At 42.3% G+C, this 26,754-nt stretch overlaps 2 protein-coding genes across 7 annotated transcripts in view; both read left to right on the top strand.

The window, feature by feature from the left end:
• The window catches only part of nav3 (neuron navigator 3), a 330,018-nt gene extending 311,540 nt beyond the window's left edge, over window positions 1-18,478 (top strand). For 3 of the 5 annotated variants that reach the window (XM_087830959.1, XM_087830962.1, XM_087830963.1), the window contains 15 exons: window positions 2,147-2,170; window positions 2,623-2,789; window positions 3,008-3,094; window positions 3,894-4,047; window positions 6,553-6,739; window positions 8,942-9,039; window positions 9,135-9,230; window positions 9,429-9,597; window positions 9,762-9,997; window positions 10,437-10,591; window positions 10,951-11,022; window positions 11,570-11,766; window positions 11,970-12,088; window positions 13,108-13,311; window positions 15,381-18,478. In XM_087830959.1, the coding sequence (XP_087687085.1) occupies window positions 2,147-2,170; window positions 2,623-2,789; window positions 3,008-3,094; window positions 3,894-4,047; window positions 6,553-6,739; window positions 8,942-9,039; window positions 9,135-9,230; window positions 9,429-9,597; window positions 9,762-9,997; window positions 10,437-10,591; window positions 10,951-11,022; window positions 11,570-11,766; window positions 11,970-12,088; window positions 13,108-13,311; window positions 15,381-15,500 (2,085 nt within the window). In that variant the 3' untranslated portion in view covers window positions 15,501-18,478. The remainder of the gene's footprint in view (window positions 1-2,146; window positions 2,171-2,622; window positions 2,790-3,007; window positions 3,095-3,893; window positions 4,048-6,552; window positions 6,740-8,941; window positions 9,040-9,134; window positions 9,231-9,428; window positions 9,598-9,761; window positions 9,998-10,436; window positions 10,592-10,950; window positions 11,023-11,569; window positions 11,767-11,969; window positions 12,089-13,107; window positions 13,312-15,380) is intronic. The other 2 variants (XM_087830960.1, XM_087830961.1) reach the window with 2 other exon arrangements.
• Window positions 18,479-19,542: 1,064 nt separating this feature from the next.
• On the top strand, window positions 19,543-26,506 carry LOC102778764 (uncharacterized). Of its 2 annotated transcripts, none has more exons than XM_087830713.1 (8): window positions 19,543-19,732; window positions 20,438-21,423; window positions 22,381-22,555; window positions 22,646-22,738; window positions 23,282-23,377; window positions 23,773-23,883; window positions 24,683-24,806; window positions 24,975-26,506. In XM_087830713.1, exons 3-8 carry the CDS (start codon window positions 22,397-22,399, stop codon window positions 26,444-26,446), a joined length of 2,055 nt encoding a protein of 684 aa, XP_087686839.1. In that variant the 5' UTR covers window positions 19,543-19,732; window positions 20,438-21,423; window positions 22,381-22,396; the 3' UTR covers window positions 26,447-26,506. The 2 variants fall into 2 exon arrangements, with proteins under 2 accessions (XP_087686839.1, XP_087686838.1); XM_087830712.1 differs by having other exon boundaries at window positions 22,353-22,555.
• The last annotated feature ends 248 nt before the right edge of the window (window positions 26,507-26,754 follow it).

Raw genomic sequence — 26,754 nt, 5'->3', positions numbered from 1 at the left:
TACAGAAGACGTTACAGGTCTGTGAGAGCCAGGGATTTTCCTTGTTTGAGGTGACCAAATACTTATTTTCCACCCTGATTTACGAATAAATTCTTTACAAATCCTACCATGTGAATTCATGGATTTTTTTTTCACATTCTGTCTCTCACAGTTGAAGTGTACCTCTGGTGCAAATTACTGACCTCTGTCATCATTTTAAGTGGGGGAACTTGCACAATCGGTGGCTGACTAAATACTTTTTTGCCCCACTGTACATTATTCAGTGGCATTGAAGCTATTTTAGAGGTGCTTTATATGCCCACATTAAGAGATTAAATGTCTTATTTGCATAAAGAAAAGATATTTTTGCAGCTCTATCAATAAATGTGATTGTACTGTTGCTCTCACTAAAAATCATCCACATTCCTACAAGAAGAATGCATTAAGTATACCTGCATGAGCTCAGAAGAACTTGCATTATTTAGTCTTTATTTGCTCATCAAATCAAAAGCAAATGGATCATTTCTGCCCCAAAATGCCAATCCATGTTTTTAATGCTCTGATTTTTTTATGCCCAATCATTCCTCCTTTAGTGGGTGTTTGCTGCCTTACATGACTGAATCAGTCTGTGATTAACTGGTTGATACGTGTGATCAAGTCACCATGTAGATCAAAAATCGAATATTTAGTCATATTTGAGTTGAGATTCCTCCGAGGATTGAGTATGCAGAGTGTGCAGCAAAATCTTGAAGGCATCCTCACCTAAAAGAGGATCAAGCATAATGAACCACACTGCAGTGACTGTTTGAGAAACACTTGGAAATTCATATTTAGTCTAACATGCAGATGAGGTTGGAAAAGAAGCAGAGGCCACCAATGTCATGTACACAGAAGTTCAGCCTGAAAAAAGTCGAGTTTCTGCCCAGAGGTTAGAGGAGTGCTTGTTAAATTTCCAATTTTGGATAGAAGAGAAACACTCTTCGAAATTTCCTGTCAAAGTGCTTTTGAGAAAAGCTCTTAATCCCTCAGTTACACAATTGGACTTGGTCAAGCTTGGAGGTGTAAAACAGCATGGCATATAGCTTTATTCCTCCTACAGAGCATGTTGGGGGAATAAAAAAGTGAGTGTTTGCTGACTCACATGTCTAAAATGCATCTTGAACTGAAGTTAAATCCTAGTCTCAGATGTATGTTTAAAGCAGTTTTCCTTCAATTGACAAATGTATATATACATTTCCCCAAAACATCCAAAGCCATAAAGCCTTTTCCCCTTTCTCTGCTCTATCTGTGCTAATTTTGCTGGTTGCTGTACAAGCTACTCAGCATCCCTGGCTGAGAGCTGCGATTTGCTGCAGTCCCCTGAGTGAGAGAGATGACATATTAGAAGTTCTGCCTCAGCCAAGGAGCACACAAACTAGAGCCAGTCTCCAGTCTCTGCTGCAATGCAAAACACATGCCCTTGAAATGAAATGCATACTAACAGTGTGAAAGTTCCCCACCAAGCCTGACATGTCAACATCAAGCCAGCCTCATGAATACCAGCTGTTTCAGCAGCAATTAATTATTCATTTGCATAAATTCTTCCTGGGTGTATGATGGGTGGAGGGTTGAATTGAGGTTAGTGAATGAAAAGCAAAGACAAAAACCACACATCAGGCTTGCAGGGTGGCAAGATGAAGGATGACGTTGCATATTATCATATAGCTGCAATTACAACAATGAATTTCAACTCATAACCTAAGCTGCAAATAATTAGCATTTTGCAGTCTTATGAGTGGCAGTGTTGTAAAATGTTGCATATTTTGTGTTGTGCATCATTGTGCTGACTTCATGTTCCTGAACTCTTTGCTTTGTAAAATGTTGGTTTTATTGACTTGAGATCTAAACTGTCCCGTATTCAGACAAGTTTATTTGTCACCTCAGATCACCTCAGGCAGCGGTGATCAAACACGGAGCATGCTTGCAGAAATGCTCTCCTCCTACCAAAGAGAACGCGACTGTAATAACATTCATCACGATTGTCACCATTCTAGCAGCAGCAGTAACTGGAATGTCTCCAGTAAAACAGTGATATTTGCAGCAGTTAGCTTTAATCAACGCTGAGTCTCCTGCAGAGCAGGGGTGTGTGTTTGCGTGGCTTAATGTTGGGTGTGTTTTGCATCTTCAGGTGGCCGATTCCCTCCCGGCTCAGGTCAGTGGTTCCCAGAGTGTCTTCTGTTTGCGTGCAGTGATTCCTCATCTTCACTTCCTTTGCCCTGCCTTCTCCCCCTCTTAGAGCAACCTCCTCCTTTTTCTGAGAACGTCGGCATGGATACAGCGACCTTCCCCTTTCCCCCATTGTTTCTCCTCCCCCCTCCTTTTCCTTCCCTCCTCATTTTGACTGCCTGTTCATCCCAAAATTTTTAGGAACATTAAAAACGCCTGCCCCCCCCCCCCTCCATTCTCATCTGTACTTATGGTCTTGCTTCTTACCTTTTTACCTAAACCAGACAGTGCCCATTGCTTGGAAACAGCACGGAGTAACTTCCTGACAGGATGCAATATCATCAGGGTTAATATGAACTGACATGATATGACTGAGGAGGTTAGCACGGCCGGTACTGATGTTTCTGCCCCTGTGTGTTTGTGTTATGTGTGTTGCAGTTACGAAGCTCCTTCAAGCAGGCGTTCAGCAAGAAGAAAACCAAATCGCAATCAGCCCACGATGAGATGGAGGAGATGACCGACTCTCTGCCTTCCTCACCCAAACTGCAGCACGACAACAGGCAAGGCAGTATCGCCACGCTGCGCTCTTCACCCTCCACCACAGAGTGAGTAAATGTATACTCCTTCACTCTCACAGTTCTATTCACATGAGACGTTGTCTTCTGCCGTATCTACGATCTATAATAACTGAAATACACACTCGTCTCATTTCTTTTTCTTCTCTGAATATGTAATTGTTTCTGACCCTCACTTCACTTTTCTTTTCTCTTTCATCCAACCACTCTGTTTCATCATTTCTTTACTATTTCTCTACCTACTGTAGCAAGTGCGTTTGCGATAGCAAGTCTTCCCCCATTTGGACGGCAAAGAAAAAGCTAAATGGTTATGTGGTCTACAAGCACAGATCTCGGTAACAGGCACAGAGTGGCATGCTCCCTGGGAGTGTGTTTGCAGTGGTTTGTGTTTGTGTGGCGTTCTTCTCCATATTAGCGCTTTGCTCCGGGACACAAACTGAACCAGGACCTTAAAATTGTCCAGTTCTCGGTTATGGAAAGAAAACTATTCTTGTTTTGTCAGACATGTCAGAAAAAATTGTCTGCATCTTACTACAAAAGGTCAATATCTATTTATATATTGATATATAAATATATAGCTGTTTCACAGTCATGCCAGGCATTGTTTGGGTTAAGATAACCTGGCATGCGTGGTATCTTAACTCTTATAGTCTCGGCATGTGGAGGTTTCTGACTTAGCAAACACATTTTTACATGTCGACTTTTTTAATATCTGCCTGCTGATTACGAAAACAGCTGAATCTCTGTCGCTATGACAACACCACATCAGCCTTTTTAGTTTACTCTGAAAATGATCTCTTACATTTCAGACTAAACATTAATGTTAAATAAAGAAAAGAGCAACCGGTATGCTGCATGGCTGTCATAAATTCTGGCATAAACATCCTACACATATTGCAATATTTCTTTTCCTGTAAGATTGCTAAAATAAAGTACTGTAGTATCAATGGGAAGGATTTGCTGTACCAAGTGCTTAACGTTCCTTGTTCACCCATATGAACCCCAGACTGACTCAGCTTGAACTTCAGCTTTCTTGTTCCCCCTGAAAGTGCACATTCTCCAGACTCGGTGTACGTGCTTGGTGTAACCCTAAAGGTGAGCCCTCCTCCTCCCTGTGTGTGAACCCACTTTCAGGCTATGTGAATGCACTGAGGCTGAGGCAGAAATCATCCTCCAGCTGAAGAACGAGCTGAGGGAGAAGGAGCTCAAGTTGACGGACATCCGCCTGGAGGCACTTAGCTCTGCCCATCACCTGGACCAGATCCGAGAGGCCATGAACCGCATGCAGGTGAGCTTAAACTAAACCCAGGTCGATGCTGAACTGTGTCGATTTATATTTGAGCTCAGGCTGCATCAGCATGCACAGCTGTCAGCTTGCCAGGGGTCATTGTAGTGAAAAATATGAATATCCTTTCACAACATAACAAGTCACCTAGTGCTCTCACTCTTTAGCTATTAAATTCTATTTTATGGTGTTGTTTAAGACGTGTAACCCAGGTAATGTTCTCTAATTTTTGCTATATAACTTTGCACTGTCCACTTTCTGCTGTAACAGAACAAATTTCCCATGTGTGGGACTAATAAAGGTTATCTTATCTTATCTTAAATGTACTGCAGCTTCATAATCCAGAATGAAAATGAAACCGTCAATGACAGTAATGACATTTAAACTTCTTTGCTTCCGGGCCAAGAGTAAAATGAGAGGCACAATAGAAGTGTCAGTGTGGTTAATGTGTAGCTGGAACTTGCAGCAAATTAGTATAGCTTCATATTATGTCTGTCCTGGCTCTGCCCACTGATGAAGAAATTGTCATTTCTTTCATTTGTACACTTGGCTGTCTTGACCTGGAAGCCAGGCTTTCCCTCTACTTTCAGCCTTTTTTAAGCTAAGCTGACTCACTGCTAACTCCGCCTACTTTGGCCCAATTTCATTCAGTTACCTCTGTCAGTGCTTTTTCACCACATTGTGCAAAGTGATGCTGCAGTCCTTCATAACAGCAGGTAGGACAATATAATTAACTTTCAGGTTTTGTGCTTGATGTCTTATTTTTCAGCACCTTGTACTGGGGTCTGCAAGCTTTAGTAACAGCAGAGCCATTTTTCGGCAGTTTTTCACCAACAACAATCTGCATAGAGTCACAAAACAATAATACAGACATTATGAAATTGTAGAAATAGAATGAAGTGATTATATCTGTTAGACCTACTCTTAAAATGTTGACAGTTTGAATTTTACCTGACTTTGTGCAAATGAATTAAAATCCAAGTATCTTACTTGGATAATAACTTTAAGAATACTAAAAGTAAAAAAGAAATCATCCAGTTGCATTTTAATATCAGGCACGTCAGCGAGCCAACAGTCAACCTGTTTTTTCCTTCAATTGCTAAATACTTTTTTTAAAGTAATTGAAATCTGATGAAATCTGCTTTAACTGCTGTTAAATTTCAGGAGAATTAAAAAAAGTAAAGTGGCCACAGGGAGCCACTGGAGATGGGCACACACTGACATTAAAATGAGCACATATTGCTGTTAATTGATTTTCTTCCAGCGAGAGGTGAGAGGTGTGTTAACTTCCTGCCAATGCAAACCAAACATGTCTTGCTGTTAAAGCATAATCTGTTATTTGGTCAGCAGACAAGTGTTAAAATGTTGGAGGGAGGAATAGTGCAAACAGCAATGAGCGTGGTGAGTTGAAATTAGATGCAGATTGCAAAATCTCGCTCTAGTTTGTGAGGAGCACACCTTGCAGACATCTGCATCAAGGTAAACAACACTGAGAAATACTCGGCATGACTTACCCTCCACTACCTGCAACAGAAAACTGCTATTGGTACTTGATTGTAGTACTAGTTGTTTTCATCTAATGCTATGCAAGAAAGAAGGTAAGCTTAAATCAGAAAAGTCCAACTTTACTTCAAGTCCTATTAGGATATAAACTTTGGGAAATGCAAAAACTTCCAGCAGCCTCCAAACAGGCACTTTATAAAAGAACAGTCATTCTATTTTTAAGCAGTCTGGAAAGCCATCCTCGGTTCTCTGATGATTAATAACTGATTTCCAGGCCAAGACTTCCTGTTCCACCGGTCGTTGTTTGCTGTCCAGCTATGAATGCAGATAAAGTAAAAAGCTGATAAAAGCTAAATAGCTCTCAGATGATAGTCGATGATTTTGAGTTTGTCGGTGAGCCAAAGCATTTCTCTTCTGCTTTCCACTAATCTTTACCTGCAACCCAGCATAGCCTCTAACGTACTGCAAACAGACTCCTATCAAATATCTGTTGATAAAGATTCTCGAGGGGAAAACACCTCATGAAGGTGGAATTCAATTGTTTACTTTTCCATGAAGCTGAATTTTTAAAAAGCGGAGTTTCTCCATGAAAACAAACTCCCATTATTTATTCCAGTACTCCTGATGCAGTGTAATGAAATCATCCTTTCAAAGCATAGTGTACACAGATGCTGTGACTTTCAAATTTTCAAAGGAACACATATTAAAGAATATCCTGTGTCACTCTGGATGTCTCAGCTAAGTGGATGCTTGTGAATGTGGGCTGCGTATAGTTTTCCTGTCAGATGGGGATCATGTCCAATCCCTTATCTGAGACTTAATCTTCAGTACAAAGAAGGCTCGAAGATCAAAAAGCTGCCTACAGCCTATAATTCCAGTGATACTGATTCAGAATAACAACAATGCAGGAAATGACCATCTGCTGTTGGAGGAGCCTGTCAGTCAGTGTCTTTAAAAGCAGTTTCTGTTAGATTTGCTATGATTTTCTTTATTTGCAACACACAGAATGAGATTGAGATGCTGAAAGCAGAAAATGATCGTCTGAAGTCCAGCGGTAACGCAACACCGACAGCCACACCCGTGAAGACAGCCCGGCCACCCTCTGAGACCTCGAGCACCTCCTCATCCTCCTCACGTCAGTCCTTGGGGCTGTCCCTCAATAACCTGAACATCACAGACACCATCATGTCAGGTGAGCTCAGCGTCACTGCTGGTTTCTGCAGCCCGTCGATCTGAGGTGTCTCTGTGTAGCAGCAGCATTGCACCCAGCAGTTTGTTCTGGGCAGTGGATGCAGTGGGAGGGCGGATAACTGGAAAAAAAAAGAAACAAAAAGATTTTCACAGTCAAGACAAAGCATATCTGTTTTTTTATTATAAAAGGCACTTCTTTCAGAAAGGTTGTATTCATCATCAAGGTTGTATTCATACTTCTCATTTGAGAAGTAAGTGTAGGAGTCGTGTGTCTGGTGATGCTGAAGGACATCGTTTATAGACTGCAGTAATTCGTGTTTTTGTGCAGCATCAAGTTGGATTAGCTCTCTTCATACTTGCCTCAATAAATGCCAGAGAATTGTGTTTGTGGAGAGAAATGATCCGGATGAGCTGCATTAAAATGATGAAATATCTGCCCCTCCCTGCTGTGGGGTTTGCAGCCAAGCAGGACCTATTACATAAACACTCTTCAATCTCTTCAGGCCTGCCCCTTTTGAGAGCTGGAAAACTTTGTCCCTCTCACTTGGACTGTAATTAACTTAGAAGGCACGGCCCCCTCTGATGTCTAGCCTCTCATTACCTGAACGTCCGGTGAGCCAAGAGCAGCGACATATGGGAAGGCAAGTGGGCCAGTGGGCTGTTATCACCCGAGCACAGAGCCCTCTGCCAAGGGTAGCCAGCCGAATACAAAGTACCCCCTTCCTCTCTCCAAAATGGAACCTGAGAAAAAAGAGAAGGAATGAGACTTAGGAGGGGAGCTGTTAGTGTGGCAAAAGTCACATAGTTAAAATATTAAATGTGTTAGGACGTCTGATTTCAGCTGAGTGGTTAAAACATTTGATTTCATACTGATTTCATCCCACTCTTCTGTCACATCCTTCGTGAATGGATGAACAATTCTTCGGCTAGAAACACTCAAATGAGCTCATTCCACTGAACGATTTCTCATTTCTTTACTCGCCTTTCATTTCTGCTCATACATTATCATTCTGTGCACTTCCTAAAAATCAGTTTATGAGAACCCCGACTAAATATTAGGGGTGCAACGATACTCGTATCGATATTGAACCGTTCGATACAGTGCTTTCGGTTCGGTACGCATATGTATCGAACAATACAAAATTTTTAATTTATTTTATCAACTTTCCTTCTGACGGTGCTGTCTGTGTTGAGCGCTCAGTGGATCTGCGCTCGACAGTGCAGCCTAGGCGGAGTAGTCGAACGCAGATTCACTGAGCGCAGGGCAAGCTAGCAGACAGAAGTTAAGCTTGTTGCAACATGGCAAATTGAACCTCCCCCACCCTCATTCAGATCTGGCGTTTGGAACTATTTTGGTTTTCATGTGACGTATGACCCTGAAGGTAAGCGCGTCATGGACAAAAGTAAAACAGTATGTCGGATGTGCCATGCAATGCTCAATTACATTGGTGGGAACTAGTCCGTTAGCGCAGTTAGCTCGTTAACGTGTTGGCCGTCCAGCCCCACGCACGGGGCGATCCGCGGTAGCTCGTTAACGGAGATTTGCCGTGTTGTGGCGTTAACGTCACTTCAGATTAACGCTGACAGCACTAGTGGGAACAAAATGAATATGACTGCACATTTACCTCGATATCATCCTAGTGCAAAGACAAGTGGAAGCAGAGAAAAACAACAAGCACGCATGCTACAAACTTTACCCGAGTCATTTAGACAGCTGTTAGCACATGATTCTCCTTATGGGGACCTGATATGTTTAATATGCTGCTGAGAATATAGCCCAGAAGAAGCGTATAGTATAGCTTTTATTTTGGAAAGAGACATTTCTCTGTAATAAACTCTCTTTTCCAAAGATGTGTGATTTCTCGATCAGATAGATTTATTATTTTATCCCCTTGTTGTTTCAGCAACATTAAATTTAAAAACTGTACTTTTGAGTTAAAATATATATTTATAATTTTAATAAATGACAAATTAAAAAGGCATGAACATTTTTTTTGTATCGAAAAAATATCGAACCGTGACACCAAAGTATCGAACCGAACCGTGAATTTTGTGTATCGTTGCACCCCTACTAAATGTAATTATCACATTAAAGAAAGTCTGTGTGTTTCTAGCTATAGTTTGTTGGCAGGCAGAGCAAGAGTTTGTTTATTCTGACAGATTCAAGCTGGTTTTTCCTTCTAACATTAAGGTTTATTTTCAGATATTCTCCTCGATGACAGCTATGAGGGCAACCTACGCAAAGAGGGCCGCAGTGTGCGAATAGTGGTTACCATCAGCAGTGGGCCAAATATCACCAAGGTTTGTGAACGATTCCTCCAGGAAAACCACTGTATTGAACTCTGAGAGGTTCTAGGTTATATTGCTATATGTAATACATGTATGTAACTCCTCAGGGTACACAAAGCCACGAGTACCTGATTGGGTCTATAGGTGTGAGTGGGAAAACCAAGTGGGATGTCCTGGATGGGGTTATCCGACGCCTCTTTAAAGTAAGCAGAAATCATTTGTCCACCTTACTGAGCTTGCTGTAGTTTGTAAGAGGACTTAGCTTGTGTAATTAATCATCTCAGTGATGAATCTGTGCAAATTAAAGCTCCTGTTGTCATCGTTGATTTCATATTTAAACACAGAGAGATTTGTAAACTTGGCTGATTGTGCAGTTGTTCCACTGTTCACCCTCGCTGCAGGAGTATGTGTTCCGCGTGGATCCTCTGACCAGCCTGGGTCTCAGCTCAGACAGTATTGTCTGCTACAGGATGGGTGAGGTGATTCGCTCCCACGCCTCTGAAGTGCCTGAGCTGCTGCCCTGCGGCTACCTGGTGGGTGGCAACAACATCATCAAGGTCAACCTTAAAGGTGAGTCAGCTGGGACGTTTTATTTGTGGATCATAGATTTTGTAGTAATGCACTGCAGAAAATATGCAGACCTGGTAACAATAACGTAAACTTGAGCCTCATTTTCCAGTCTGCTGTATGATATTCATATTTTCCTTTCCTCTTTCCTTCCTTGTTCATTACAGGTGTTAAGGAGAACAGCATAGACAGTCTCGTGTTTGACACTCTCATCCCGAAGCCCATCATCCAGCGATATCTCAACCTGTTGATGGAGCACCGTCGGATCATCCTCTCAGGACCCAGTGGCACCGGTAAATCCTTTCTGGCTGCCAAACTGGCTGAGTACATCATGTCCCACATGGGGCAGGAAGTGACGGAGCACAATGTGGCCAGCTTTAATGTCGACCAGAATTCCAGCAAGGTATGAAGAACAAGATTTTTATTTATTTTTTAGCTTATCAAGGCTACAAAGTCAAGCTCAGTCACGACTGTGGCAGATCAGCGACCTGTCTATCAGGAAAAACCGATATAGGTAGCACTATTTAAGCTGCTTTAGCCTGTCCACTGTTGCTGCCCATCTCCTCCTTTCATACTGACCCCATCAATCTGTTGTCATCAATGCCTGCTCCATTTTTGCTGCGTTTACTGAATGCCGTTTCTGACCAGTCACAAGTCATTATAATTCATAGTTTAAGCATAAAAGTTGATCCAGAAGGGTAGAAAGGCTATTCCATACAGATTTGCTAGTGGCGCATGTCATATGGATTTTATACGGAAATATGAGGACTTGTTACATTGCATTTAAAAATTGTCCAATTAGCGTTATATCACAAATGAATTACTATTTCTGTTCTACACAGGACCTGCGTCAGTACCTATCAACCCTGGCTGAGCAGTGTAACTCTGAGGACACGGACACAGAGCTCCCCACTGTGGTCATCCTGGACAACCTCCATCATATCGGCTCCCTCAGTGACATTTTCAATGGCTTTCTCAACTGCAAGTATCACAAATGGTGAGCCAGAAATGTTCCTCTCCTCTACGCTGAAACGCTTTGCAGGGACAAGTCCTACTGTCGCTCACAGCTCTAGTCAGGTCAAGTCCATTTTATTTTCACAGCCTAAATTCAGATGGCAGCATTTTTAGTCTGTTCAGCTTCTGTTCTTGAAAGCTGGATTCAAATATGGGAAGAAAAAACCTTTAATAGGCGAAAGGAAAGAACAGCTAGTACATGCAGGTTTGTAGCATGCTCGCGCCCACTCGAGTCAAGTTGTAAACTCACTATAATAACATATCTAAACGTTATGTATTAATAACTCTGCATTTTTCTCTCGGTTAAGCACTCTGAGTAATCGCATGTGTTTGTCTGTCCAGCCCTTACGTTATTGGGACCATGAATCAGGGGGTGTCTTCGTCTCCTAACCTCGAGCTGCATCACAACTTCAGGTTTGACACATTTGGCTCTGTTATTCTTTCTGTAACATTGCTTATTCACGTGTATACCTTACTTTTATTGTGTTGTGTTTAAAAGCTCCTTCAGTTCTCCAAAAGAGAAATGATTTGTACTTTTACTTGCTCGTCCTCCTGCCGAGCTTTGGATCTGTTTGGTTGCAATACTCTGTGTCTCAGAGATCATAAATGAATTCTTCCACAGGGAGTGCTCTAATTGTGTCTCCTGGATAATTAGCCCTGTTAAATGAGAATTAATAGGCTGTGATGCCTGTTCTGAGTGAGGATCGTTTCTGCTTGGCATGTTTGACTAGTTGATGATTGGGCAAATACAATATGATTAGAAAGAGATTAACATGAGCCAGAAATTAATTTAATATGACTCTATTATAGTTACACTGAATGGGATCCAAACTGTGATGGAAGAAATGCTATCACATCAGGTTTAAACTGAGATGTTTTGATGAGAAATTGGATTTGATGTTGAGCTGATTGATTTGTTTCTGTGCTTTTGTTTGGCCGTTGATCATCTGTCCTATCATAGGTGGGTGCTGTGCACCAACCACACTGAACCAGTCAAAGGTTTCCTGGGGCGCTTCCTACGGCGGAAGCTGATTGAGACAGAGATTGATAAGAATATGCGCAGCAACGACCTGATTAAGATCATCGACTGGATCCCCAAAACCTGGCAGCACCTCAACAGCTTCCTGGAGGCACACAGCTCCTCCGATGTCACCATAGGTCAGGTGTCACACACACAAACAAAAACACACTAACTTTCTGACACTGAAATCTCTGTTGTGCCTTATTTTAGCTGTTATCTGTCTCAGTGCACAGTAATATAAAGTTTTGTCGTCTCTTCAGCAGCTCATTAGTTTTAACTGTGCACCACGTCACTGATCTTTGCTTCACTCATCATCCTCTTCCTTTTTTTGTCCCTACAGGCCCTCGTCTGTTCCTGTCCTGTCCCATGGATGTAGAGGGTTCTCGGGTTTGGTTCACTGACCTGTGGAACTACTCCCTGGTGCCCTACCTGCTGGAGGCTGTCAGGGAAGGACTGCAGGTAGGACCTGATAAAACATAACTGTGTGGTTTCACCAATAAATCTTTTTACAGCGTAATGCTAAAAATTAAAAAAGTGCCACATTTTTTCAGGTTAGTATATAACAGCATCTAATAAAATCCAAACAAAAGGAAGTATGCAGTAAAATAAAGCCTTAGCACGTCTGCACTGCTGCCTCATTAACTGCACAAGTTTTAATGTGAGCCATTGTCTGTTGAATGAATGCAGGCTGCTACTGTGAGAGAAAACTCCGAGATCAAGTTTTCAGCATTTTTAACCCGACATAACAGGATTTTACCAGTATTTCTATTACAAAGGACACATTAGTCCAGATGAAATTAGCAGTGTTAAAACACTTCTACGCTTTTACTTTCATCTAAGGGGGCTCTCGTTCTGCCGGACCATTTGGTCATGCACCATAGGGCATGTTATATGGCATGAGACGAGAAATAAAACTGAGAAAGAAATTATCATCACCACAGTGTCTGATTTTTATGTCACTTCACACAATGCTAAAAAACTGTTTTAGTCTCTGTGACCATAAATTTTTACCATCATAAGATTAGAACAACAGTGTTTTATTCAATACGGAGCCCCGCAGGGGACATGGGAGAAAAAAAAAATTAAGACGGACTTAATCTCGCAAATCTCGCAAAACAAACTCGGGATCTCGCAAACGTTTTAGCCGCATTCTTCGGACGCTGGCTCAAAGCTGACCGGGCGGTCGAGGCACGATGTGCCGGGAAAGCGGTGTTCCTCCCGGCTGTAGTAGGTCTCGACCTCCCATTAGCTCGAAGCTAACGGGAGGTCTCGACCTCCCGTTAGCTTCGAGCTAATGGGAAGAATGCGGCTAAAACTTTTGCGAGATCTCGCAAAAGTTTTGCGAGATCCCGAGTTTGTTTTGCGAGATCTTGCAAAAGTCCGTCTTAATTTTTTTTTTCTCCCATGTCCCCTGCGGGGCTCCGTAATTCAAAAAGAAAGCTTGATTGACCTCTCTCCCTTTTCTGCCTTTCTTGCAGCTGTACGGCAAAAGAGCTGCATGGGAAGATCCATCCAAGTGGGTGAATGACACATATCCATGGAACGCCGCCTCACTGCAGCAGGATGGGCAGTCGCTGCTCCAGCTGAGGCCGGAGGACGTGGGATATGATGGATACAGCTCGTCCAAGGAGGGCGCCTCATCCAAGCAAGTGTCTCAGAGTGACACTGAGGGAGACCCACTGGTGAGGAACAAAAGACAAAGGATGTTCTCAGAGTTTAAGTGACTAAGTCTCCAAAAGTTGATTCTGTTCATCTGGACGTAGCGTTTTCTGGGAGAAACGTTTCTTCACTCATCCAAGTGACGTCTTCAGTCTCAGCTGACTGCAGGTTTCAATCTTATAAACAGGACATTTGCATAATGACTGAAACCAGCCCACTGAAGGAACAATGGGCTGTGAGGTTTCTCCCAGAAAACGCTACGTCCAGATGAACAGAATCAACTTTTGGAGAATTATTTTCTTGGATGACTGAGAATGCATCAAGATGTTAAGTGACTAAGAATTAAAAGAGCAAACATGAATGCTGAGAAAGCTGATGGAGCAAGTTCTCTGTAGAACATGAATGTTCACGTCAATGCTGCAGGCCACTGCTCAGGCAGTGTTTGGGTGTTGTTGACGTGGCCTTATAAAGAGGTGCAGACTCATGGGACTGATAAATTATTACCAGCGGCTGTTGATAGCCTGCAGGTTGCATTTTGTCAATACTTGATTTCTAACAAATGAATGAACACGTCGTTTACACCAGAACAAAATGAAAATGAAAAAAGCTAAGTGGGCTGATAGTATCGATGCTGACGCTGGTGTTGGTATCAGATCAATACCATCATCGCAGTATCGATACTTTATTTCTGTCCTGTAAGTACAGAAAAATATAAATTTGGGAAATGAAAAAATCCACCTCAGACATGCACTATGGAAAATGTCTGAGCTTTTTTATTCCATTTTATTTATAGCCCATATGTATATTATGACAATATGTTTGCATATGTTTACTGATGATGTAACTTATTTATAAATCATGACAAACTGCTGTCTCTAAGCTTTATGAGTTAAAAGTATCAGTGTCAGTAGTAGCCATACTGGCCCTGGATCTACTTGGTATCAGACTGATACTATTTGCAGCACCACACAGCACTATTAGAAAAGAAGGAAGGGTTGAGAAGAGAATGCTCCTCAGCACCACAGTGACCCACACACACCAGATGCTTAACGTGACGGAGGGTCGGAAGACGAGGCAGGAAATGGTGGAAAGAGAGAATTCATTATCATTATTGCAGCCCAAAAGGATATAAAGACTAGTCACCCAAAAACAACTGGCTTGATTTAACAATTGTGTGTGTGTGTGTCCACGTGTGAGCATTTGGAGCGCAGGTGTGCCACAGCTCATTTCAGGAACACTTGAAGTGACGCGCCAGATGCAGCAACACTCCTGCATTATTTAGACCATTAGCTCCATTGCAGGGATGAAAAGTGCTGCTGTTTTATTGCGGGCTATTTAGCACAAGGTTTTCTGTCTTTTTTTAAGAACATGGAGAATATAAACAGAGAAGGTTTGTGGGTCACTGCATTGTGTTGGAAGTTAGCAGTTGTTCATTCCTTATATTGTGAAAATGGAAAATACAGTCAAAGAAAGAGTAGATCACATTAGTAATGATTCCAGTGAATACCCAACCTTTGAAAATATTATGATGTATTAGGTGAAAGGTCAGATGCCAGTCTGCTTCCAGTATCTTTTGCACAAGAGTCACACTGCACACATCTTTGGGTTTTAATCTCAGATACGAACCTGTAATGTTTCATAACTTCATCTTGCACATTTGCAATGCTATGGTGTCTACAAACAGGCCTGCAAAAGTACTATGTGCCACCTTTGTGGTAGTTACCGTTACAGTATCTCTTGAGCACATTTTGCCATGGTTACACAGACTGACTGACTCACAAGGTATAAAATAAAAACAGGAGCCACAAGCTTAGAGTTGTGTAAAATTCTTGATTGATTTTGTGAAATCTGCTTTTGAATATTAGCACCAGTAAATCCTAACTGTAGTAATCATTTGGAGAGTCCTCAGATTTATCTTGTAAACTCTTGGCAAATGTGCTGATCACCAGGCTAGGAATCATCACACTCATCAGAGCACAATCAAACCTGTACGCCAACAGTAGAGCCCCGCTAAAGTTATGAAATGCTGAGGTTTTCCTGCTTTGAGTGTCTCTAGTTTTCCGTTCCATTCTAACTCTGCGTTATGTTGCAGATGAACATGCTGCTACGGCTGCAGGAGGCAGCAAACTACTCCAGCACGCAGAGCTGCGACAGTGACAGCACCAGTCACCATGACGACCAGCTAGACTCTTCACTGGAGTCAGCACTATGAGAGCAAGAGATACTGATCCCCTAACCCGCACCCCTTGGACCTCCCAGAACCTGGGAACTATCAAACCCCCATCACCACCGGACACCCCTATAGTTAGCAAATGATATATGAAAAGTTTTATTATCCAAAATGATTTACCCAACATTTGAGAGAGAAAAAAGCCTATTTTTACACAGCGATGGTGCAATATTAAATCAGATTATTTTATGTCTTAAAGATGTGTCTTCAACTTGGTCCCCGGTGATCAAAAAGGTAAACGACAATATGCGTAAGATCGAATCTATTTTACTGACATCGGATAGTGTTCGCCAGTCATTTTTAATGGATGTGTAACATTTGAAGAATACAACTTTTCATATATATTATAGGTTTTAGTGTGACTGATAAGGAACGTCACACTTTGTTCACACTTTTCATTTTGGGTGTGAGAAAATGAAAGAAGTTCAGCGTGATCAAACTGGATTTTTTGTTATCTAGTTATATTTTCAGGTGTTTACATTTAGGGTCGGGTTTTGTTGTGTATGTCTTTCCTTGTTTACAGAGGTGCTTCTCACAGACACACACTCAAATGAATGCACTTGCACACAGGCAGCAGGAGGAGACTCTCTGTTAATGAAAGCTTTTAAAAGTTCAGGCCATCATTTAATCTACAGTCCAGCCTGCCACAGTGTCCTTGAGCAAAGTACCATATCTCCACCACTTCTGACTACCCTGATCTCTTACACTATCTTTCAGGTGATGTAATGCTCTCTAGTGGCCACAGGCTGTTTTACATCCAGAGTGTTTACACACAAATCATCAGGTTTCAGTAAAAGTTATTTATGGTCAACCAAACCTGTTCCTTACTGGGTTTGGAGTAGATTTTGTTCACCGCTGTACCATTTTTAAAAATATCTTTGCTTTTTGTGAACATGACGAGGGCGTAGCTAATGGAGCATACTAACACACTCTGCTGCCCTCAGCTCAGTCACTAGTTGAGCCTCATGGTGCTGGTCTCCTGCCCTGAACGTTGTCGGCGTCAGGCACTGCCAAGCCGCTCCTCGCCCCCACCCTCCATGCCGACAACAAGCACAACGAAAGCGCATTGTCTGTGTGTCTGTGTGTGTGATCCAGTCTCACTACTACTGTGAAGAAAAAAAATTGAAAAGTGCCAACGTTTCGTTTCGATTTGACTGCCAAATGTAAACACAATGCAGAGCCGAACATGGTTGTAGACTTAGATTACTGTTCTTGGCCTGCTGTCATTGTTTAGCTGAAATGTACCGTGATGAGAGCAGACAGCGCCCTCTGTGGATTGTTACAGGAGTAACCAGGTATTTTTGGCAGTCTGCACAGGGTTTGGTGCAACGTAGGCTGACCCTGAGTTCAGTAATACCTAACAGAGTAGCGTGGTATTCTGCGGCCCTCATTAGAAATTCTTTTTTGACATGTGCTTCGGTTTCTACCCGAAAGGAATCCAAATTGTCGCATCCGTATACAAGTTAACCAGATCAGTCAAAGAGCTGAATAGGGGAACAATGATATTGGTGCTTTCTCCACTGCCTTAATTGTTCAAAAGTTTTTTTCAAGCATCTTCTGGTGAGAAGACGAGATGGTATTGATATGCTTCCTGCTATGTCAAAGATGCTGCTTGCAGTGGGACAAACAGCCACTTTTGTTTGTTTTCCCTCCCTTTCCCTCTAAAGCACCCTTTCTCCTTTCTGACAGTTAGATTATAAAAGAGTGAATAGTGTATTTGAATTTGACCGATATTGTATGAACATTTAAAAAAGTATATAAAATAGAGGGGTTGGGATATTTTTTTAAGTTGTTGTTTTGTGCCCAGTTGAGCTGGGCTCACTTGAACTGATAGGAGCACAACCAAACTGTTTCAGGTGTTCTTGCCTGATGAGCATGTCTTGAACCTTTTTAAAGGGGATGCATTATGAGGAGACCTTTACCTTTATGTATGCGTGTATTGGACGGAAGCCATTTAGATTTTTGATTGTCCTCTCTTTGTTTATCGAGTGGGTTGGTTTTGCACACTTTGAGGTTGGGTTGGGTTGTAAATACTTAAGTCTTGCACAGTGAATCAAAGATGCATTCTGCCCTGTCGATGTTCCAATATGCTTAATCCGCCGAATAAATTATTGTACTTTGAAAACAGAGAGAAAAAAAAAAGAAATGCAAAATTCAACACGCTGTCAGAAACAGGTGTGTGTCTTGTGGTGATTGGATGTTGTGCCTATGCAGGAGGCATACAGTGTACAGTAAGAAACAGCTTTTTTTTTAACTCACTGAAATCACAAAAGGAGAAGAAAAAAAATAGGCACTTACTCCAGTATTCCTCATCCTGCCATAATATTTTCTGGATCTTAGGAATCCCAGTTGTTCATTAGAAACACTTCCCCTCTGGACATTTTAACTGAAGCTTACCACCATGTTAGGCTTGCTAGTTGGCCGAGGCACCGAAGCTGATCTGACACCGTACTGTAAACATTTACCAACAACCAACAGGTGCTACTGGTCAGAGCTCACCAGAGACCAAGAAGTCATGTTGTCACAACCTCAGGACAATTCTATCCTCTACAATCCTACCTGTGTTCAGCTTCACGCGTGTCTCCGCAGCCAAGTTGTTGATGGTCCGCACATTCTTTTGGCAAAGGGGTGTAGTTGCATGCTAAAGGGGTGGTTGCTCCTTACCTAGACTTACACCCGCATATCAAACCTATCTACACTCCTATTAACAGTGTACACCATGGTGACATTTTCCCCACTTAACACTTTGCAGTTACATCTCAGTTGAAAACCATAGCATTTACTCTGGTTTGAGAGAACGTTTTCTTCTTTTTGGGTGAAACATTTGTCCTTAAATGTTTTATATTTTGTACATTTGTATGTAACATATCATGTAAATAGACAGAGACAGTGATTTACCTCATCTGGAGGATTTTGTAGTCTTTGTAAAGCCCTAATAAATGGTATTTGGTGTCACACAGGCAAAAACGGCCTTTTGTGTTCATTTTATTTTATTCATGTCTCTTAGAATGATAAGAATTAAAAGAAAAATATAAATTAAAAAAAACATGTTCGAGTGAAAGTAACTGCCAAACGAATAACTTGGGCATAAACAGTAAGTATCCATATGATTTAAAGATATAAGACTATACATGAAAAAGCAATATGAAACACATTTTACTTAGAATCAGATCAGTATATACTAATTGCAACAAAGATGGTGCTAGGTGTTGGCATTAACTCTAAAGAGTTTTGCATGCAGGACGTTCTGCTGATGATATCAATTGTGTGTCATATGCTTTGGATGCAGTCTGGAGTTTGGTTTGTAGGAAGAGTTTTTACAGTCCAACACAAAAGATGCACCTAACAAGATATAGCACTTTTCTACTGTCCCAGAGTACTGAAGGCGCTCTATACAACATGCCACATTCACCCATTTACACAACCACTTTCACTGTACTTAGTGCTACTACATTCACACTCCGATGGATGAATTGGAGAGCAACTTGGGGTTAGTATCTTGCCCAAGGATACTTGACATGCAGACTGGAGGAGCCAAGGATGGAACCACCAACCTTCCAATCAGTAGGTGACCTGCTCCACCTCCTGAGCTACAGCCACCCTGAAACTGAGGATTTTTCAGTTTCTGGTGTGTCAAAGAAGGCCAGAGAAGTAACATGCTTATAATTAGGTGCTATCCATTGAAAATATAATTGAATGTCACAAATATTAGCTGTAAGAGTGCAGTAAAACTAGGTGAAAATATCATGTCACAGACTATATATTATACAATTCATGTCACCCGACCAGTCACATGAGGTGGCTTAATCCTAAAATGTTTGTGATTTTTTTTTTTTTAGCATCTAGCGCTTGCTATATGAAATACATTGTTCAAAGGGGGAAAAACAGATCTATACATGCAGGAGTAGACGAAATGAGGTGCTAATACGTACGTACGGGCATATTCAGTAACCAATAAACGGTCGTTGTTGCAAAGGTGTGCTTTTATTTTGAAGGATTATTGTGTTCTCTTCCAGGAGCGCGAGACTGAAGCCATAGCAAACATGGCACCCGGCACGACTCCTGTAACGGAGTCAGAGGAAGATCTTAAAACCTTTAAATCTAAAGGAGCTCCGATATCTTTACCGAAACATTCCTACTGGTTTGACTTCTGGGCTTTCGTGGTCTTTGATTTCGTGTTATTCCTCGTCGTGTATTTCTTAGTCCCATAAAAGGTAAGAATGAGTGAGCGTGGAAGTTTCCAGTTAAAAGTGGGTGGCTACGCATGTTATCTAACTTTTTTTTGTCCCACAGCTGCCGAGCCTGATATAAAAACTGGGATTTAAATAGCGCTAATTTGAAATAAACAGTTTTAAAGTTAGTATTGATGCAGCTGTATCATAAATATCATTCTGAGAGCTCATATTCAGTGGTTAGCCAGCTGGTATCTAGATTCAACATCACTGCCTTGGATCTAGTATTAGCTATGCAACGTTTGCCTGAAAGGTCTTCGATTTACAATGTAAATTGTACTATATTTAAGAATTTACACTCTACACTTCCTGTGTAGGGTGGGCCGTTATCGCTCTAGAAAAGTCATGTGCCTATCTTCGCTAATTTTGATGCAATAATTTAACGTCATGCTTTTATGTGCTTTTCGAAGTGTATGATACGAGATATCCGGTGTAGAAGCGCAGTGACTTTTCCCCGTTACTAATTTTCTTCTGTTATCGGCTGCTCGTTTTGTCCAATCAGCCCTCCATATCCAAAATCTATTTCTATTACAGCTACACTGAGACACGAACAGCTAATTCTCCAGTTTGAGATGCTGGGAATGTTATTGATTAGAATGTATAGATGTATAGATGTAGTAGTTGTGATTATGCATTTGTGTTCCCTGTGTTAGAACTTTGTTTTCAAAGTACTTCTCTTTGTTAAAGGTTGGTTCCAGGACTTTGGAGCTTGAAGATGCAGAGTGCTCGCCCTGCCCTTGGAAATGCTAACCCTGCTTTGAATCTAACACCATGTGATTGGATGTCATACATCATTTGGCTGCATAACAAACATCTGAACTACAGAACTGCTGTGACTGGACTATCCTCCTTAATGCATGGAATCGGTTTTTCTGTGGGGGCGAGAAACATTTGAAGTGCTGTATTGTTGAAAAGTTACAATGATGTCATCAGGACTTATAAATTGCTTTGACCAGAAAATTACTAAGACACTTTAAGTGTTGTCACTGTCAGTTGTTAAGTAGTTTTATTAACCCGTGTTTTATTAATAATGTTTAATTTTCTGGCTTCTTCCTAGTGTTTTGGTTTTGTTTCCATGTTTTCCTGATCATCACCTGTAAATAAATCTGACATCTCCAAATGAATGTATTGTCATATCAAGCTATGCGATCAATTGGTGTGGGACCCATATGGACACCAGAAGATTAGCGTCCACCTTCACTCGTGAAAGAACAATGCTGTGTTGGGAGAAATACTAGAATGCCGAAGTCATGGAAATTTGCACATGGAAAACACTGCAAATAAAGTTTTTTGTCTACTTGGTAAATTGCAACATTCTCTGTTATCTGTTGGATGAACTTCTCATTTATCAGCATCACATCTGTTATTTGGATCTGAGTACAGTGTTAGGTTCTTATACCAAGTTTACAACTGGCAGTGACTGCACTTTTGAGACACATAAAGCGCAACTGTTTAGCTAATGACTTAAATGTTTTGAATTAAACGGGGCTTTTTTTTACACTTTTGGGCGCTTGTTAATGCTTTTATTTTGGAAATCACACATTTGCCCACGTGTTTCCGCTTTGCGTTAGGGCTAATAGCATATTAATTGCTGGTTGCAGCTTGCTAGTGACTTTTTTTTTAAGGAATTCGTGTAGTTTGCGTTATGGAAAGCGGTCCAGTGGAGAGCACAGGTCCGTGTCACAGCAGCGTTCATTGGTACCGCGAGCCAGGCCGCCCGTGTGTGCGCGTTAGCTCCTCACCGCGGCTAAATGCAGTGATTCTAGTTAGCTATGCTAATGTAAACATGGAAAACTTAATGGGTTAACCGTTAATACTTAGGTTCATACAATATGTTCACTATATTCGTGTTGTTTTTTAAGTAAATGGAATTGTAACACCCCTATTTGTTCTTAGTGTTATAATTTTAAGTTAGTTAATCTGTTTTTAGCTAATTTAACTGGGCTATATTCAAATACTGTTCAACATGACTAAATTTCTATTTCTGATATATTGTGTGAGTAATTAAATATACTTTCAATAAACGGCAACATTAAGCTATCTTGAAAATGTTTGTAAATATTTTGAAATAACTGGGAATTTTTAATCGATTGCTTGTAATATGTGGCCATAAATTCACCTGAGTCTCAATTATAGAAACAGTACTTTTGTACTCTCAAAAGGTTATTGGGCTGTTTTGCCAACAAGTTCAACTTTTATCTCGAAAAATAGGTTGGATGTTTTATATTATTTTTTTGCAATCCCGACATGTGTTACAGTGCTGCTTTGGAGAGCAGTGTTTTAATCTACTTATTTGTAGGCAGCACCCTGAAAAACACCCATTTTTCCCACCTTCATGCATCTTTCTGATGTTTCTTTAAGTTCCTGTGAAATATTTTGTTGAGGCTTACGTGGCTCACAACGACCAGTCGTTCTTGAGAAGACTAGACTTCATCTATACCCACAGTAGTTTAGCAGCACCTGTACACCAGTGGGTTCAATGATTTTCTTGTAACTTTGTCTCTTGGTGCTAAATTATAAAGATGGTTTGCCGAGCTGTCACAAGAGGACATCTGACTTTCCAAAAAAGACATAACTCTGTCCACTGTGTGTGTTTAATCAGATATATTCCTGCCGTTGTCATCCCTAAGACTGCTGATCCCTCCTATGCGGCTGATTTCTGCAGCCATGTGGCAGGTGGCTCAACGGAGGGATGTTCTCGACTATGAAAAGCTTGATGAATTTGTGACACTGGTCACGGCATCAGTTCCGGACCTGCTCAATCCGAAGCAACGAGGAAAACTGCTGCTTCGGCTGCGAGCCAGAGTGAGTCAGTAGGTGCACAGAAATGCATTCCACTCCACAAGTGGGTAATCCAGTGACAGTAGCTGAATGAATACCTTCCTGTTGCTTCAGGTTATACTTGAGCTGTGCAGAAATGAGGCAACAGCCAACATCCTGTGTGTACAGCCTCACCTAGAGCGAATCCACCCACCGGGATACACAGGAGTAAGTGTTAGCACCATTTTGCACAAGTCCAAAGTCCAGGTCCAAAGTTGTGTTACTGTTAAAAGTTCAGTGAGTGAAGGCCTCGCAGAGGAAACATTTCATCTGAATTCACCTCTAAATCCAGCATCAGAAGTCCGATAACAAACTGTGAAAGGCGATGCATTTTGGAAACAGGCGTAGTCTGTTGGTAGAGTTAAAATAGAGATTTCTGAATGCAATGAGCAAAGCTGCGTTCAGAGACAACGTATTTTATCAGTATTACCAGTAATGTAGCTGCGGTGGATTGATCACATTCAGGGCTTGTGTTGCTGTTAATGTCATGTGGAACGTTTTACTGGTTGTGAGAGGTATGGATTAGTTTAATCTGCATATTCTGTAGAGAGGGAGAATGGCTTCTAAAACAGAATAATGATTCTAATCACCCATTAAATATGCAGTGGATGATCAAATATAAATGTTAGCTTTCCGACATCATTTTTCGTCCTTTATCATTATTGTTGGTCTGATAGTGACGAAGATCTCAGTTGTAATGATTTCTTTCAGAGTGGGGATGCAGAGGTGGATGCAGAAGAGGCCATCTTTGTGGAGCTAACCCAAACACTCCTGAAAGACCCAGCAGAGAGGGAACATTTTTACCAGGCAAGTGCTCTTAGATGTAGCCAATCCATGTATCTCTTATCTTCTTCCTTTTAACTTTGGGCGATCGTGGCTCAAGAGTTGGGAGTTCGCCTTGTAATCGGAAGGTTGCCGGTTCGAGCCCCGGCTTGGACAGTCTCGGTCGTTGTGTCCTTGGGCAAGACACTTCACCCGTTGCCTACTGGTGGTGGTCAGAGGGCCTGGTGGCGCCAGTGTCCGGCAGCCTCGCCTCTGTCAGTGCGCCCCAGGATGGCTGTGGCTACAATGTAGCTGCCATCACCAGTGTGTGAATGTGTGGATGACTGAATATGTAAAGCGCTTTGGGGTCCGTAGGGACTAGTAAGGCGCTATATAAATTTTTTTTTTTATAACTAGCTGTTAATGTTTGTTCTTCTCAGGAGGTTTTCCCCACAGAATATGGCCTCAGCTATGATGCGGACATGCAGCTGCTTGTGTGGGAGTTTCTCTCCAAATTAGAAAGACTCCTGCCGGTGCCAGACCTCGGTCAGGTAGGCCTACATGAAAGCGTAATATTGGCCATATAAGATTCATTATTATTATAAAATACTGTTCTGTACATCAAACACTGGTGAATGGTTGGGCAGCAGTCACCAATAGCAAAGGTACTGGAGATGAGTAACAGTATTAGTAGTTTGTGCATGTAGTATTAAAGATATACATACATTTTTCCTATCTTTAGCCTTTTCAGTGTTTGTTTTTTCTTCTTAGTTTTCGACTACTCAGCAGTTAATCAAGTATTTTTTTCATTGTTTGGTCGATTAAGAAATTAATTACCAGGAACCTCCCTGATTTTTACCAGCATTCACTGGATTTTACACGTTTGAATTTGTACCCACAGGGTGAAAACTGTCAGTGCACAGCTCTGCTGTAACAGTGTTGCATTTAGTTGCAGTTGGCTGATTGTTAGTAGGACTGTGTCTTCACTCAGTACTCCCCAAGACTTCACTGACTCACCTGAATGAATATCACATTGAAGGATTACTGTTTTAACACACTGTGATCCTTCAACAAAGATCCAGTCTGTAAGTAAACAGGGACAGAACAGGTTTCCCAAGAAACCAGGTAAAAAACCAGCAGCCAGAGTGAAATCAGTCCAGTGATGCATGAGAAGATGATCTTGAAGGTGAGATTGGGCAAATTTCAATCAGATAAAGTTATTTTATTTTAGTGAGCTGGTTCCCGAGACTATTTGGTCACGTCTCATATTTAATCACCATTCCCCCTCCTTCTCTTCAAAACAGTTGTCTGACTGACTGACTGAATCTTTTTTTTTCCATAATCAAACAGACTGTTTCCTGGCTTACCTCTGCCCCCTCTGTGCTGAAGGACTGCTTGGAGGTGCTCTCCAATCCCAATGACCTCAAGTCTCTCCTGCAACACCACAAATGCCTTGAGCACCTCAGCACCCAAGGTAAATCAGTTAGTTGTTCAAGGTTTGCTGTCTCACTTTTAATAACTATCATTTAAAGTTTTAGATGAGGCATCTACACTTTAAGGTGAGTTTTTCTCTCTTTTTTGTTGCACAAAAAAAGGGAGATGTCAGGAAACAACAGACTGTAACTTTTGTGTTTCTCTGTAGGTACCACAGTGGAGATGTCCACCCAGGTCTTTGTCTGCTCAGAGTGTCCCTTCTTCCACATGCAGGAGTCCTACCTGCTGCAGCACATTGAGCACAGCCATCCTGAACAATACGCCAAACTCCAGAGGGCTGCACAGACATGTGAGACCCCCAAGAAGACGTTCCCTCCTGAGTTCCCAAAGCCCTTCCCCATCCACGACAGACCCGACCCACACACATGCCAGGAGTGCGGCAAAACGTTCACGCGGGTCTCGGACGTGACTCGTCACCAGCGGACCCACACGGGCGAGCGCCCGTACACCTGTGAGGAGTGTCAGAAGGGCTTCAAGAACTCTTGGGATCTGACCAGACATCAGCGCATCCACACTGGAGAGCGCCCCTTCCTTTGCTCTCATTGCGGCAAACGGTTCACTCAGATGGGGCTGCTCAAACTGCATTCTGAGCGAACGGCTTGTGGCCAGACCTGCAACCCTCAGCTAGACCTAACAACAGAGGTGGTGGTGACAGAGGTGGTGTCAGAGAAGGGGGGCGGTCAGTATAAATGCCAGAAATGTGGTGAGAGCTTTAGCAGCATCCTGGATCGACTGAGGCACAGGCAGAGGCACATCGTAAGGCGTCAGTACAAATGTCCCATGTGTGAGAAGATCTACAGCCGAGCCTCGGACCTGAAGAGACACCAGATGAAGCACACAGGTGAGCGGCCATTTCCATGCGAGTGCGGGAAAAGCTTCACCCACGTGTGGCTTCTGAATAAGCACCAGCAGACCCACAGCAGAGAGCGTCCCTACCCCTGTGCAGAGTGCGGAAAGAGCTTCACGCAGCTTCAGATCCTTAACAGGCACCTCCTGACTCACAATGGCCAGCGGCCTTTCCAGTGCTCATACTGCGAGAAGAGCTTCACCCAGCTGGCCAGCCTCACACGCCACGAGAGAATCCACACAGGGGAGCGGCCATACCTCTGCACCACCTGCCAGAAGTCCTTTCTCACTCACGGAGAGCTTGTGAGGCACCAGCGCATCCACAGCAACTTCCGGCCCTTCAGCTGTCCTCAGTGCCCGAAGAGCTTTAAAACCAAGCGCGCTCAGAGTGAACACTTCCACAGCCACATTGGCGAGCACCCGTTCGAATGCGGCCGCTGCGGGAAGAGGTTCTCCAAGTCCACCTCGCTCGTCCGACATAACCTGACTCACACGGGGGAGCGACCACACTCATGCTCCCAGTGTGGGAAAACCTTCCTTACCTCTGGGGAGCTGCTCCTGCACAAACGCACACACACCGGAGAGAGGCCGTACCCTTGCTCTTACTGTGAGAGGAGGTTCAGGTGCTCATCAGACCTCAACATACACGTACGGACTCACACCGGCGAGAAGCCACACAGCTGCGCATTCTGTAAGAAGGGCTTCTCTACGTCTACGAGGCTGAAGAGACACATGCGCACACACTCAGAGAAGGTGGATTTATTGAGTCCTTGAGCTATTGGGAGAAAATCACTTCGTTGCTCCAACATAACTGTTGTCATTTAAAATAAAAAGAGCCTTAAATTAGTTCACTGTGTGTACTTTTTTTGTTTTGTTTTTTGGTGCTCTGTTTGGTTTCTCTGATGTATAATTCACGGCAATCTTCCTGGCACTATATTACTGTGTTTGTGCCAGGGGAGCAGGGGTTTGAAAGCCACAGATAGGCGGTATTTTGAGAAAATGCATGTCAGCTGTTCCAATACTCATGACACATAAGAGATCACTGAGGGTTTTTACCTACATTGTCCTCCTCCTCTCCTGGA

Source organism: Neolamprologus brichardi, chromosome 17 (assembly GCF_056152115.1).
Source record: "Neolamprologus brichardi isolate AB-2024 chromosome 17, ASM5615211v1, whole genome shotgun sequence".
Classification (NCBI taxonomy): domain Eukaryota; kingdom Metazoa; phylum Chordata; class Actinopteri; order Cichliformes; family Cichlidae; genus Neolamprologus; species Neolamprologus brichardi.
This window is presented reverse-complemented; position numbering and strand designations above follow the sequence as displayed.